This window comes from Labeo rohita, chromosome 5, assembly GCF_022985175.1.
Source record: "Labeo rohita strain BAU-BD-2019 chromosome 5, IGBB_LRoh.1.0, whole genome shotgun sequence".
Lineage (NCBI taxonomy): Eukaryota > Metazoa > Chordata > Actinopteri > Cypriniformes > Cyprinidae > Labeo > Labeo rohita.
The window spans coordinates 2,824,225-2,839,117 of NC_066873.1; the positions used below are offsets into that span (position 1 = coordinate 2,824,225).

Consider the following 14,893-nt stretch of genomic DNA (forward strand, 5'->3'; position numbering starts at 1 on the left):
ATAAGATAAAAAATGAACACATTTCACATCACATTTTGTCACAATACATATTACATTTCATTATACACATAACCTATGTACATTAAGTAAAAATATACACTCTTTAAAAAAACAAATCAAAATATTTACATATTACATATATAATACAATATGTACTTAAATATTAAATATTTGCACTTTGCACAGCGTTTCAGTGGTTTTCGTTTGAAGTTCTTTAAAATCATGTGCTTTCGTTCAAAAGCAGATTTTTGGAATGTTTTTAAACATTTTAAGCGTTATCAGAGCACCCCACTAAAAGTCTATGAGAACACGGCAACACACTTCACTGACAACCGCACTCCTCCACGACCATGTCCTCGTGGTGGCGCATGACCACACCGTCGCCTTCATAGTACAGCATGGAGAGCGGGCTGAGGCGCGTCGGCACACATGACGGACAGGTGACGCGTTCCGGATGGTAAAGCTTCAACAAACTCTGGAAAAAGAAAACAAGCAGCACGTTATATCACCCTATATAGTAGCATTAACTACCCTCTATTTAAACGCCATTAAACACTTTAATTTAATTGTTGGCCCACAAAAAGGATACCAAAATTATGCATAATAATAATAATAATAAGTCTTTTTTTTTTTTTTCTTTAGACGTTGAATTATTAAGTATCTCACCTGCATATAGGCGTGGTTTGTTGGGTTGAAAGACTCGTCCAACGGACTTGGACATTCGCCTTCGCAGCGGTATGCATTATAACGCTTTGGATGCACGATCCATTCATCCCATCCAATCTGATCAAAATCCACCCACATATCGACTCGCCGACAAAGTGATCCTTGTTGTTGCTCTGGAGGTGCTACTATTCCCGTCGCGTTTCTATCATCTGTTGCGCGCATCCTTTCGACCCGGTTTCTTTTGTGGCGGCGACCTTGAGCTGCGTTTGGTGCCTGCTGTAGAACAACATATTTAGAGTGCGCCACTGTACTGATCAAGCTGGAGGCACGCTGCTGGCCGCTGTGGGAAAAGTTGTTTTTGTAGAAAACTACAATCATAACTCGTTCTGCAGTAGGATGCTGGATTTTCCGGCGCCAGCTATTTGCAACCAGTTCAGGTAAGTCTTCCCCGCTTCCGGTGTCCTCTCCGTCCTGCACCTGCTCAGGTGTCTCCGTTCCCTGACTCAACCAGTGCTCGAGTAGCTCCGTGACGTTGAAAACTCTCCATGTTGATCTTGGAGTGCTGGGCACTGACTTGATGCTGCCTATAAAAAGTCGCTTATGACGACAGAACACTGAGTCAGACTCACAATCCTGTTTACGCAAGTGGAAGATGTCCACAATAACGCGGCTGGATGCTGAAAACGCTGGCAGACGGATGCGGAGCTCCGACAGCTGAACGCTGTCACTCGCTGAGAGGGAAGACATGTCAAAAGTGACGGTCCATCGCTCACCAATTTGATGACAGTCTGGAAAATAAACAGAACATTTTCCTGTAACCTCTTGCTAATGGTGCATTTACACAAAAGATGACTTGTTCCATTCAAAGGTCGAAGAAGCGCACCGAAATGCTCCTTAGTTTAAGAATGAACTGACATGCTTCTTAAAACTTCTTAAAAATGTAAGGAGTAGGAAACACTGAAAATATTTTTAATCAATAGAATGGTTAGCCAGATTTTCATCATTAACAAAATTAAAGTATGTTATAAATTATATATTAATAAACAAGGCCTGAATGTAGAATGTTTAAGTGCTGTCAAATCGATTAATCATGATTAATCGCATCCAAAATAGAAGTTTGTGCTTAACGTAACATAATCGCGTGTGCTGGGTATATTTATATTGTAATATATATGTATATTATGTGCATATAAATATACACCGCATACATTATGTAAAAACAAACTTATTTTGAATGCAATTAATCGGGTATTATTCGATTTGACGGCACTTTTTTGCAAATTGTTTACAACACAACTAAACATTTTCTACCACATTTTCTCAATTACTGTAATTTGCCTTAGGCTAATATTTTACTTTTCCCATTATTTTCTGTGTTTGTTAAATAAAATAATAATAATAATAATCAAAAAAAAAAAAAAAAAAAAAAAAAAAAAAAAAAAAAAAAAAAAACAGCATCAATACAATTCGGTGGTGAAATGTAGTCAGTTTTCACCAGTCGGTTTTAACAACAGGCAACAAGTTCTGTCAGCGCGGAGCGGCCAAATGTCAGCACACTGACAGGACGGACGAGCTGCTTGACAAGAGATGTGTATTGAACCTCGCGTTCTAACAGACGTCTGAAGGGCTAATACACACCCCATGTACATAAAACAGCCAGCTCTTTAAAGTTGAATAAGCATTGTGACACTACTGAGTTGTAAAAGCTGAGGGTCAGATAGCTGGAGAGCGACGGACCTGATAATGAGCCCACAAGTTCCCCAGATGCTGAGGCTTTACTCTTATTTAAAACGCATGTGCTCTTATTGAATAAATCTATCAAGATATCAACGTGCTAGTTGCAACACGAAAAATCTTGCTTGCTTGCTTGCATTTAGAGCAAAATTCTTGGCGAATTACAAAATTACTTGGCACAGTTTGTATAAGGATGCAATGGTACTTTGATATTGTACTTGATAGAATGTACAATGCAAGTCGCTTTGAAAAAAAGCGTCGGTCACACGCATAAATGTAATTAAACATAAAATAAGGCGATGAATTATTAGTCATTTCACGTACTGTTTGCATAGCATTTAATAGTAGGCTGCTTCCAAGAGGACCATGGTACCACGTCCAAATGACATGGTTGTGCACTGTAACTAGTGCCAACCTGATATAACCCATGAAGTGAGTGTTGTTGGTATAAAACGCTTAGACATTTTACATACAAAAATGATTTAGCCAGGTTAAAGCAAAATGCGTGTTGTAGTGCGTGTTTTACCTTGTGCAATCAGGCTTAGGACGAAGTCAGACTGATGAAGAGTTGGGCTGTCGTCACTGGCTGGAGTAGTTGCCATCTTACCGCTGAAGTCTCTGTATAACTGCATCATGTAGAGCGGGTACCTGGCATAAGACTGGAGACTGAGATCGGAATATGAACCTGCGAAGGCTTTATGATGTTCTCCCATGAGAGCACCGCGATTATCGATCTTTACGCATCCAGCTTGCATCAAGGAAACCACCAAGACAGCGAACAACATGATTGGCTGAGTTTCCATTGCGAATCAATGAAGTTTTCTGAACTGATCGAACGCGTCCGATTCCTGCTCCTGGCTCGTCTGAGGTCCGAGTGATCGGGGTGGCCGAGCTGTGGACAGTGCTTTTAAAGTGTGCAGCTGGCCCCTGATGACCCCTGTCATCTTGTAGTCTCCGTGGAATCCCTCTGATCCGTGAGGCACATCAGAGGAGAGCAGAGCTGTCAAGTTCACTGCTTTTCGAAACTGTGCAGGCTTTTATTTGCGCGAGGCGCGACACTCTTGTGTGCCAGCGACATCCTTTGATTTTGGGCCACCCAAAGTTAAACCGTCTTGATAACTGTATGCAGTACAGGCAACATTAAATTACGAATGATTTTAAAACTATTATTGCTTTGCAATATGTTCTTATATTTATGAGTGTGTTATAACTATGATGTTTATATATGTGACCCTGGACCACAAAACCAGTCATAAGTGTAAATTTAATGAAATTGAGATTCATACATCATCTGAAAGCTGAATAAATATGCTTTTCGTTGATGTATGGTTTGTTAGGAAAGGACAATATTTGGCCGAGATACAACTATTTGACAGTTTTAAATCTGATGGTGCAAAAAATCTAAATACTGAGAAAATCGCCTCTAAAGTTGTCCAAATGAAGTTCATAGCAATGCATATGACTAATCAAAAATTAAGTTTTGATATATTTACCGTGGGAAATTTACGATATATCTTCATGGAACATGATCTTTACTTAATATCCTAATGATTTTTGGCATAAAAGAAAAATCTATAAATTTGACTCATTCAATGTATTTTAGCCTATTGCTACAAATATACCAGTGCAACATAAGACTGGTTTTGTGGTCCAGGGTTACATATGATTGGCTATTTACAATATCAGTGACAGGAACATGGACTTATTAGTTTATTAATAGAAAAGAACTTTAAACATCTCAACTGCTCTTTAAATGCAGACATAATGTCATAACATACATTAACACCAGAGGTGTGAAGGGTATATTGACTCACTGGGATGTTAGGAGGGTCCCCAAATTATCACTTTAGATTTATTTTTACATTATTTTAATCTGATCTCATAGACAGTACACATACATGTTTTAACCAGCAATAGTGTTGTCAAATAAAATTAAAATCTGCAAATTATAGAAAATGATTAATGAAGCAACATCAGTGAGGAGGTTGAACTTACAGCTCTGCAATGAAAGTTATTTAATTTGTGTTTATAAGCATGCTGTTATATTTATTGACTGGTTTTATTTTCTTTAAATGGGAAAGACCATTGTTGTTATATTGTAATAAAGGGAGATTTTACTACTGAACAAAAATAAATAAATTGTTGTGTGCTGTTTGAATTAATGCAATATCTGTAGACACTGAGGGGGACACTATAGGCCCATTTGATTTTCTTGATGCTGCAGTGCACCTATGTTTTTAGGATGACAAAAAGTTAAACAAAATGTTTTACAATAATTGTAAGAGATGCAATTATTGAAAAGATGTAGTTATTAATTATTAAACAATAACTGTCACAAACTATTCTTTTTTTTTTTTTTTTTAACAGTAACATAAACCACAAGTACTTGAGTAACCAACTAGCAGAAATTAGTAGGCGTGCAACCTCTAGTTCACAGAAACATGAATTCCAGATGCAGTTTTAAGGGTGAAAGAATGCGAGGTATGATATAACGCATTCAGCAGCTTAACATTTGACAACTGTTTTAGGATAGAAATGTTAAATGACCAACTGTAATCCAGTGATACAAACTACTTTTGAGTCATTTAGCAATTTTGAATTTAAAATATATTAGGCCTATGTGATTCATGTAATTTGCAACTGAATGTGGCAAGTGTAATCAAGTGAAATATGGGGGAATCACACCACTGACAGGAAACACTGGGGCTGTGAGAGGATGCTATAATGCAGGACTGACAGAATCCTTTTGGACCAGAGCAGCTTTAGCTGGAGACTCTGTGACCAGAAAGGTTGAGAGAGGAGCTCTAAGACCGGGGCAGCTTGGACATCAGCTCTGGCTGAAGCTACGAAAAGAAGCACTGCAATGGCATGAACTTCTGCACCAACATAAGAGGAACCTGTGTGGTGGATGTGAAGGGCATTAGTGCGACCCAGGCTGTCATGTCAGAGACCTCTCAGAAGATGATTTGTGGAGTGGCCCTGACAAGATCTCTGGGCCCAAGGCAGCTGAGAAAGGGAGCTCTGTGGCCATGGCTGAAACCTCTGATGCATCTGTCACAGGGATCACCAGTGGCAGGAACCTCTGGGGAGCTGCAGTAGGAGGAACCTGTGGAACAGTTCTGCAAGACGCCAAAACTACTGCCACAAGCCAAGGCACCAGACCCAACCAAGGCCTGCCAGCTTGTTGTAACTGTACAGCATCTTTTTTTTTCAGAAAGACAGATGTCTGATCATTACCTTCAAATTGACACTTGCTCCTAAGCTGTACAACTGTGAAAGAGTCTTGCATTTTCCATAAGATCATTTTTAAACCCTCTATTTTGTATGATTAAGAATTGCAGTTGTGCTTCCTTGTTGAAATGAAGTTTTTAATATCTGAGAAGCCTGGCTGGAACTAAACATCAAATCGTTATCACTGCTGTCTGGGAAAACGTTAGTGATCATACGATATAGCAGCATCCCCAGAGACGTTGATTGCTTCCCATTGTACTCACCCTTCTCGATGTGCTCCGGAGGACAGTACCTTTCTCTTCCTGTAGGAAAATTATCTTTAGTACTACACATTTTTCCACTTTACTCTGGAATGGCAGTCCAGCAGCTGCATGATGTGGGGACAGCCGGGGCTTGGTTGGCCATGATTGACAGGGTCACCTCATAAGGAACTGGCCTGGGATAGTCAGCCTAGAAAAAAGACAGTTTTTGTGGTGGTTAGAAGTGGTTTCTCAATAAAGGATTTAGTTCAGTTTGCTTATCGATTAAAATATTTACATTATTCTTCAAACCAGTCCTGCGAGCGCCTCCAGCACTGCACATTTTGTAGGTCTCTCACATCGGACACCCATTTCAGGTCTTGTTCTCTCTACTAATAAGCTGATGAGTTGAATCGTGTGATAGATGAGGGAGACAGAAGACGTGCAGTGTTGCCGGTGTTAACAGGACTGACTGATCTAAGATTGACTGAGTGGAGATAACATAGAGAGAGCAGTCATCACTGAGTTTCACAGCCACCTGAAGGCAATCCACACAATTTTTCAAAAATTTGTTTTCATGAACATTTGTAATGTGTATAAATGATTAAAGGAGAAGTCCACTTCCAGAACAAAAATGTACAGATAATATACTCCCCTGCTTGTCATCCAAGATGTTCGTGTCTTTCTTTCTTCAGTCGTAAAGAAATTGTTTTTTGAGGAAAACATTTCAGCATTTTTTCTCCATATAATGAACTGATATGGTGCCCCGATTTTGAACTTCCAAAATGCAGTTTAAATGCAGCTTCAAACGATCACAAATGCGGTTGTAAACGATCCCAGCTGAGGAAGAAGGGTCTTATTTAGTGAAACCATCAGTTATTTTCATAAAAAAAAAAAAAATTTAAATACTTCTTAATCTCAAACACTCGTCTTGTCTTGCTCTCCCTGAACTCTGTGTATTCTGACTCAAGACAGTTAGGGTATGTCGAAAAACTCCAATCGTATTTTCTCCCTCAACTTCAAAAATCATTTCAAAATCATCCTACATCACTGCAGAAGTACTGACACAGTCTTTGCAAAGTGAACATGCAAAGAAGATCAAACACCCTTAACAAAAAAGGTAAAACAGTGATATAGGACGATTTTGAAGTTGAGGGAGAACATGAGATGGGAGTTTTTCGACATACACTAACTGTCTTGAGCCAGAATACACAGATTTCAGGAAAAGTAAGACAAGACGAGTGTTTGAGATTAAGAAGTATTTAAATTGTATTATTTTTATGAAAATAACTTATCCTTTCACAAGATAAGACCCTTCTTCCTCGGCTGGGATCATTTACAACCGCATTTGTGATCGTTTGAAGACGCATTTAAACTGCGTTTTGGAAGTTCAAAATCGGGGCACCATATCAGTCTATTATATGGAGAAAAAATGCTGAAATGTTTTTCTCAAAAAACATAATTTCTTTATGACTGAAGAAAGAAAGACATGAACATCTTGGATGACAAGGGGGTGAGTACATTATATGTACATTTTTGTTCTGGAAGTGGACTTCTCCTTTAAGAGATTTTTTTGATGTTTAGAACTTGTCATTCCTCAATACCACGACTGAGGTGAGTCCCTTGAGCAAGGCACCGATCCCCCAACTGCTCCCCGGACGCTGCAGCGATAGCAATATGGCTGCCCACTGCTCGGGGTGTGTGTTCACAGTGTGTGTGTGCGTGTTTGTTCACTACTCACTGTGTGTGTGCACTTGGATGAGTTAAATGCAGAGCACAAATTCCGAGTATGGGTCACCGTACTTGGCCTCACGTCATGTCCTTTCCTTTTTATTTTCCTTTTTCAGGCCTATTATCAGTGCACCTCCAGTGTAAGGTCCCAGTCCATCTTGCTACATCTGCTCACCCTGAACTTTGGTGGACTTGGAGCAATAGAAATGAGAGAAAAATTTGTTAAATCTCCAAAACCAACTTTTTCTGCCTCTTTTCTTTGCCCTCTCTCCCCTATCTCCTTTCTCTCCTCCCCGTCTCCCTCACTGATAGCCACAGGCGTCTTGTCAGGGCATAGATTGAGCTCCGCCGTGTGGTCAGTGAATGTCAGTGTTGTGCGGGGATTGACCTGGTGCTCTTATTTTTTATTTCACATATTCTCAACTGTACAACAACAGGTTCAAAATACTGTCAAAATACTTTTTGAGGCCTCCATATGATACAAGTTTTACACAAAGTTGACTCGTGTCCTAATGTTTTCCAGAATGTACTTAACAGCTATTACAAAAAAAAAATGTAACAAAATTTTTAGTTTATAGGACAGAATTCAGAAAAATCATCCTATGTTTTAGTGTTTGAAACCCATGAGGAAAACAATTATTTTGTGTAATGGAACTTTTTTGTCACAAAACCTCAATGGTTAATCAATGATATGTTGCCCTTATACAACTTCACAATTAGTCTGAACACCACTCATTTAGGTTTCGCCAGAAATATATTGTACTGTTAATGTTACTGATAGTCTTCAGAATATAAGATCATATGTTATATTTCCTATTGCTTGTTCTTGGTTCATTAAAACTTTTCTCACTGACCATTAGATGAACATTTCATTCATCTGAAGTGACTGGACAGAAGTGGCTGTGCTTGCTTTTTTTTTTTTTAATCACAGCCACTTGAGGGCACAAGACATTGATTTCAGCATGAAAACTTAAAGTGACCCAGTGCAAATATTTCAAACAACAATTTAATGTGTTAGAGCCAGGAAAATAGTAAGTAGCCTACACTTCTGAGTGCCCTGGCCAGTACCTCCTCAGTGTGAAAAGATGAATCTCAAAATCATTCAGTCATTGTTAAAAAGGGGTCAGACATGCAGAAGATGCTGGAAAACCGAAGAAGGAGCAGGATCTGAAGGATTTTGCTGAAGAACACCGGCCAGTTGAACTGCTCAGGACAAACAAGGGACTCATGACCATCTATCACTAAACATAAAAACAGTCGTGGAACATTTAAGTAACAACAAACATTATTAAGATTCAACATGTAAACTTTTGAATGAGGTCATTTTTTATAAACCCAGTTATTATTTTGTCTTGTGCATTATATGTCAACAGCTGTTATGTGAAATAGCCTATTCAGGAGAGTACTGAATACAAAATAAATACATTACATTTTTATTATCTCCTTGCTCGTGTGCAAATGTCTGAAGAAACTGAAGTGTTATTTCCTGAAAATAAAGCTACCAGTTACCTCCAAAATTACCTCTCCCCCGTTCATGGCGCCTCTGATTAGTAGCACAAGATAAGGAATAATAAAAAAGCCCATAACCTATGACTTGCTTTCCATAACTAGAATACTAATCCGAAAAGACGTCCCTTTTTTCTGGCGAATCAGGAAGACTGTCGCTGGCTTGTGTTTAAGCTAGCTACTTCCTCATCAAAATACTGTACTACATTGGGACACAGAGCCTTCAGGTTTGTGGTAGATCCTCAGCTGTGCAGGAGCAATTCTCACTCCATAACAGCACCATGCAGTTTGCCTTCGTCGCTTTTTTTCTCTGCACTTCTACCCTGACTTCAGGTAAGACAGTTTAAATATTAAGTAAAGCAGGCTAAGTATGCGTGTCTATAAACATTCAAACGAATAGTTAAAATGCTTAAGGGATTACGTTAGGAATAAATATTTAAAGGACTGCAATATGAGCTCTTCGAAATCAGGTAGTTTCCATACAAATGCATATTATTTATATAGAAATACCTCACGTATTCTGGCTTCTCTATAGGATGGGCAAGAAGTGTAGACCCTCATCTCACAGAACCGCGAACATCCAGCATTCCCATGGTAAGTGATCAATGATTGAAAAACGACAATATGCATGTACCAGTAAAAGGCAGATGAAAATAAATACTCTGTGTGCATCGGTTCTAAAGTGCACACTGTTCATAAGCTGAGAATGCTTTTATTACTACTCCATCATATGTGACCCTGGAATACAAAACCAGTCATAAGTGTCAAGCTTTCAAAATTGATATTTACACATCATCTGAAAGCTGAATAAATAAGCTTTCCGTTGATGTATGGTTTGTTAGGATAGGACAATATTTGGCAACTATTTGAAAATCTTATTTGAAAAAATTCAAAAGATTGAGAAAATCGCCTTTAAAGTTGTCTAAATGAAATTCTTAGCAATGCACATTACTAACCAAAAATTAAGTTTTGATATATTTATGGTAGGAAATTTACATTTATCTTCATGGAACATGATCTTTACTTAATATCCTAATAATTTTTGGCATAAAAGAAAAATTGATCATTTTGACCCATACAATGTATTGCTACAAATACACCTGTGCTACTTCAGACTGGTCACATATAGCCTGCATTTGTATTTATTTTACAAACTACTGGCATGCCAGCACACACTGTGTCTGTGTTCATTTATATTTAATAGAAGAAGTAGAAACATACAAGCTTTTAACAACTCAAGCACGTGTTGCTGCTGATGATACACAGGGCAACTGTTTGAGCAGTGTTGCCGGGCAACTGGATACTAAAATGTATCAGGACAGAAATTTGTTACCGATTCTCAGTGGGAAAGTTGCCCCTTGTAGCCTGTCATCAGCCTTAACGTCAACTCGTTTCTTTCCGTTAAACTCTCTTCTTTGACTGACCAGTTTTCGCTTTGGGGTCAACCAGGCTAATGTTTGACGAAATGACGCTTGATACTGTTTACCTCGCGATGGATTTATCAAAGGTCTTATTTAATACTTAAACTTAACCACCACTAAATATATGTAAATATGTTTGTTTGTTTGTCAACTGGCAAGTTGTTTCTGATCATTTATCATTTATTTACTATTTGCAAGTATACTAACTTTATTTCTTATATTGCACAATAGCAGTGAAGGTCTTGCACTGTCAAGCTCACACATTACTCCTCTCACATAAACAGTAACAAATAGAAACTGAAAGCGTCATTTAAAAATTGACTGTTCTGCTCCATTTGGATCATTAACAGATAAATGATCATTTTTGTTACATTTATTGTCCTGTCTTATGAATACTATTTGTATAAGGTAGATTGCAACCCTTTAAATGATAATAGATATATATCGACATCTGTGAACTGTGAACCTTAAAAGCAGATCTGAGAATATGGTCATTTTTTACGCTTCCTTCTTTCTAGTGAGGATAGATATTTCTTTTACTTGTGCATCCCTAAAAAAGAGGTTGTGAGAGTTTGTGGTTTTATGTTAGAAACAGTATTGCATGCTCTAAACTACGCCTTTGTGCATTGTACTGTTTTGCCAATAAACTAAGCACAGAGATGCACTAATACTGAGATCTGATTAAATATCAAGTCAGGTTTTATTCAAGTCGCATCAAATAGTCCACAGAATATGACTTTAATGACTGTAAGTCAACATGATCTTCGACTGTCCTCATCCTTTAGATGAACAACACATGCACCGACTGCAAAAAGATTGTACAGATGTTGACAGAAATGCTCTCCAATCAAGATTCACAGGTGAATTGTTTCTATTGAAAGTCATAGTTTGAATTACATCTTTTCTTTATGTTCTACTGTATTTGTCAGACTTGGATAATACTGCCGGTACAAAACAATCTCATTGCAGTTATTCCTAAATCTATTTTCTGTTTTAGAGAAGCGAAATTTGCAGTTGCATTTTTTTCAAACTAAAAAGAAAGTTTCACTTTCTTACAGCAGCTAAGCCACGTGAAGTAGTTTCATTTGCTGTAATAATTGCTTTGCATAGAAGCTTCAACTAAACTACAGGTTTTTTAAGGCCTTTGTTATGTCCTGTATGAGTTGTTCATACATTGATCTTGAATTGTTCCCTTTTCACAGCATCTCATTGAAAAAGCTCTGGACAAGTTTTGTTATGAACACCCCGTCATCCCTTTGTGTATGGATGGAGCGAAAACATATATACATTTGGTTATCAGACATTTCGGTGCATTTGCAGTGAGTACTTCTCAGTTTAACATTCTGACAGTGAGTAATAGCCAGAACAATTTCATAGATTATTAGCAGTGCAGAATAGCAGTTGGATCAACCCAGTTTGACTTTGACTATCTGAATTAATTTCTTTACATCTAAACACCTAACATATCTAAACACGAGTGACATGAATAATACAACAGATGTTTTTGCCCTCATCGCAGAATCAGAATGGTGACATATGCTCAATGTTGGGACTGTGTGGCAGCCAGTCTGAGAGAAAAGCACTATCAGAGTTCACTGTTGGCCTGAATGAGCAGGGTTGGCTCTATGCAAAACCTTCAAGAGGAACTAGTCAAGAGGTACATGTTAGATATGACAAAGTTTACACTTGAGTCTAACGATAATGGGTTTAGATTCGAAGTAAACATCACTCAGACCTTCTGAATCATTGTTTTGCACCAAAAAAATATCAAATATTTTGTCCAATTTTGAATCAAAATTCTACCTTGATTGTAGGTAAGTTTTTTTTGTTTTGTCATGTTTTGTTTTGTTGCAAGGTCCTTTGGGGAACTATTTAAGTCTTAACTATTTAAGACTATTTAAGTCAGTGTCATATGAAATCATTCTATGCAGATTTGCCACTCAGTAAACATTTCTTTATTTTCAGTGTTGCAAAAACAGCTATGTACATTTTTTTTCATGATTATTTGATGAATATAAAGTTAAAAAGGATGTTTTTAATTTGAAACCTTTTGTGACCTTGTACAATACTATTAAAAAGTTTGGGGTCATTTTTTCAGAATGAAAATGAAAGAAATTAATACTTTTATTAAGCAAAGATGCATTATATTAATCAAAAGTGACAGTAAAGACTTTGTCACAAAAGATTTCTATTTCAAATAAATGCTGTTCTTTTTCAATTTCAATTTCATTAAGCTAAAATGAACTTATACATGATTTCCTGAAAACTACATAAATATAAAACGGAATAAATTCTGATTGGTCCGACTGGTCACAGCTGTGTTTTGTTCGTGATAAAGCACGACTATGATCGCTTCACTCAACAGTTCTGTGTAACACCCTTAGCAACAATACAGGTCAATACAGCCTCAAAACGGTTCCATTTATTATGTATTTCAACAAAATGAAGTGTTTATATTATTTATGTAATGAATTATAAGCAACCCCTGCTGATATCATGTTGCATCATTCACCTTTCATTTAAAGACCACGCCCTTCTTTCTGTAAAAGAAGCTTTTCTCATGCGGGAGATTTTAAGCTATGGAAGCTCGTTTCCACCACTGAATTAAAAAAAAGATCTGTCAATTCTACTGTTTTTCTCAGAATTGTACACAATTCTGACTTTTGTTTCTCATCATTGTGAGATATAAACTCTCAATCAAGTTATAAAGTCAGAATTGTGAGAATTAAATCTGCAATTCTGAGAAAGAGATTTAAGTCAGAATTCTGACTTTTTTTCTCAGAATTTGTGAGAGAAAGTCAGAATTGGTAGTTTTTACCTCACAATTCTCACTTTATTTCTCGCAATTGAGTTTATCTCTGTCAATTCCACTGTTTTTCTCAGAATTGTGAGATATAAACTCTCAATCGAGCTATAAAATCAGTATTGTGAGATATAAACTCAAAATCATAAGTTATAGATAGTTATAGAATTTAGTTTGGCAGTTGTTAAAAAAGAAATGTTTTTATCTTGTAGTTCTGACTTTTGACTGCAATTGAGTGTCACACAATTCTGAGAAAAAAGTCAGAATTGTGACCGCAACCCATTCAGCTATGACATACAGCACGCCTGAAGTATCTCACTGCTTTTATCAAATGGTTACCACACAATACAAATATTACAATCAAAAATGTACGATTGTTTACTTTTTCTATGTAAATTCATGATATGCTGCCCTTCCACTAAGTTCCTGGCATTGACAGTAAATAAGCAGATGTATGAGTGTGATAAATATCATATGGTGGTGTTTAAAAAATAAATAGCACAGTTTCTATTCTCTGTTTTAATTTGAGCTCCATAAGCTGAGGCATGTCACACTGGAACATTTTCATGCCATTTACTGTCACTGCCATGGACTTAGTGGAAGGGCAGCATTTAATGAATTTACATAGAAAAGGTAAACAATCAATACATACATTTTTGATTGTAATATTTGTATTGTGTGGTAACCGTTTTATAAATGCAGTAAGGTACTTCAAGCATGCTGTACTGTGAGGATGTCACAGCTGAAGTGTTTGCAGTGACTCATGTCCTGCCTAACAACGCCCTTCAGTCCTGACTTATTCACACCTCTCGTGCCTTTATTGCTTACATTTGACCTGACTAATTTATTTAATAAGGGATTGCGAAATACTCAATAAACAGGGTTTAAACTAAATTAATTGTACTTTAATGTTCATGCATCTAAAATTTTAACAAAAAAGAACTTTAAGATCATACTATTAGTTGTGTTCTGATGTGTATTTCATGCATAACTCCACATTCAGTACAACTGCCTTGACTCTCAAGTTCTACTACCACTTTGTTTCTAGGTTCAACTCAATCCCATCTGTAACTTCTGTATGTTCTTCATAAAGACACTAGAGAGCATGCTGCCAAAAGAGAGAACTGAAGTAAGACCTCTTCTGCTGGAAATCTAGTTCACATTTTATGTGTAAAATGTTCATAATTTACCCGATCAGGAAAGTGCCTGACTAACTGCTCCTGGGTTATTTGTAGGAGGCTATAGTGAACCTTCTGGAGAAAATCTGTGACCATTTGCCTTCACAATATAAGGACACATGTGACAACTTTGTACAAAAGTACGGAAAGGAGCTGATTGAGCTGCTGTTGTCCTCCCTCCCTCCACATGCCATCTGCACTGCACTGGGCCTGTGTCTCTTCCCAGAGATGCCAATGTCATGTGAGTAACGACAGCAGCGCAACACCATCTTTCAACCCGCATCTCAAACAGCAGAGCATGGCGCTAGCAGAGCATGGCGCTAGCAGAGCATGTAGCTTGAATGCAATTCTTTTCTAATCTAAAAATCTTACGTTTTCACACAA

The 14,893-nt window shown here is 37.5% G+C and overlaps 2 protein-coding genes across 4 annotated transcripts in view; one reads left to right on the forward strand and one right to left on the reverse strand.

Moving 5' to 3' along the window:
- spaw (southpaw) lies at positions 1 to 9,685 on the reverse strand. Of its 3 annotated transcripts, XM_051109682.1 has the most exons (8): positions 9,031 to 9,254; positions 8,670 to 8,842; positions 7,612 to 7,792; positions 6,169 to 6,357; positions 5,895 to 6,081; positions 2,927 to 3,519; positions 667 to 1,454; positions 1 to 475 (listed from the first exon to the last, which is right to left on the reverse strand). In XM_051109682.1, the coding sequence occupies exons 6-8, from the start codon at positions 3,201 to 3,203 to the stop codon at positions 323 to 325; spliced, it is 1,218 nt and encodes a 405-aa protein (XP_050965639.1). In that variant the 5' UTR covers positions 3,204 to 3,519; positions 5,895 to 6,081; positions 6,169 to 6,357; positions 7,612 to 7,792; positions 8,670 to 8,842; positions 9,031 to 9,254; the 3' UTR covers positions 1 to 322. The 3 variants fall into 3 exon arrangements, with proteins under 3 accessions (XP_050965639.1, XP_050965638.1, XP_050965637.1); XM_051109681.1 differs by lacking the exon at positions 9,031 to 9,254 and adding an exon at positions 9,618 to 9,685 and having other exon boundaries at positions 2,927 to 6,081; XM_051109680.1 differs by having other exon boundaries at positions 2,927 to 6,081; positions 9,111 to 9,254.
- sftpbb (surfactant protein Bb) overlaps positions 9,281 to 14,893 on the forward strand; it is a gene marked incomplete at its 5' end in the record, with an annotated part of 6,064 nt that continues 451 nt past the window's right edge. Inside the window, 7 exons of the mRNA XM_051109690.1 lie at positions 9,281 to 9,440; positions 9,643 to 9,701; positions 11,314 to 11,388; positions 11,731 to 11,847; positions 12,048 to 12,185; positions 14,380 to 14,460; positions 14,567 to 14,750. Coding sequence (XP_050965647.1) covers positions 9,281 to 9,440; positions 9,643 to 9,701; positions 11,314 to 11,388; positions 11,731 to 11,847; positions 12,048 to 12,185; positions 14,380 to 14,460; positions 14,567 to 14,750 — 814 coding nt within the window. The remainder of the gene's footprint in view (positions 9,441 to 9,642; positions 9,702 to 11,313; positions 11,389 to 11,730; positions 11,848 to 12,047; positions 12,186 to 14,379; positions 14,461 to 14,566; positions 14,751 to 14,893) is intronic.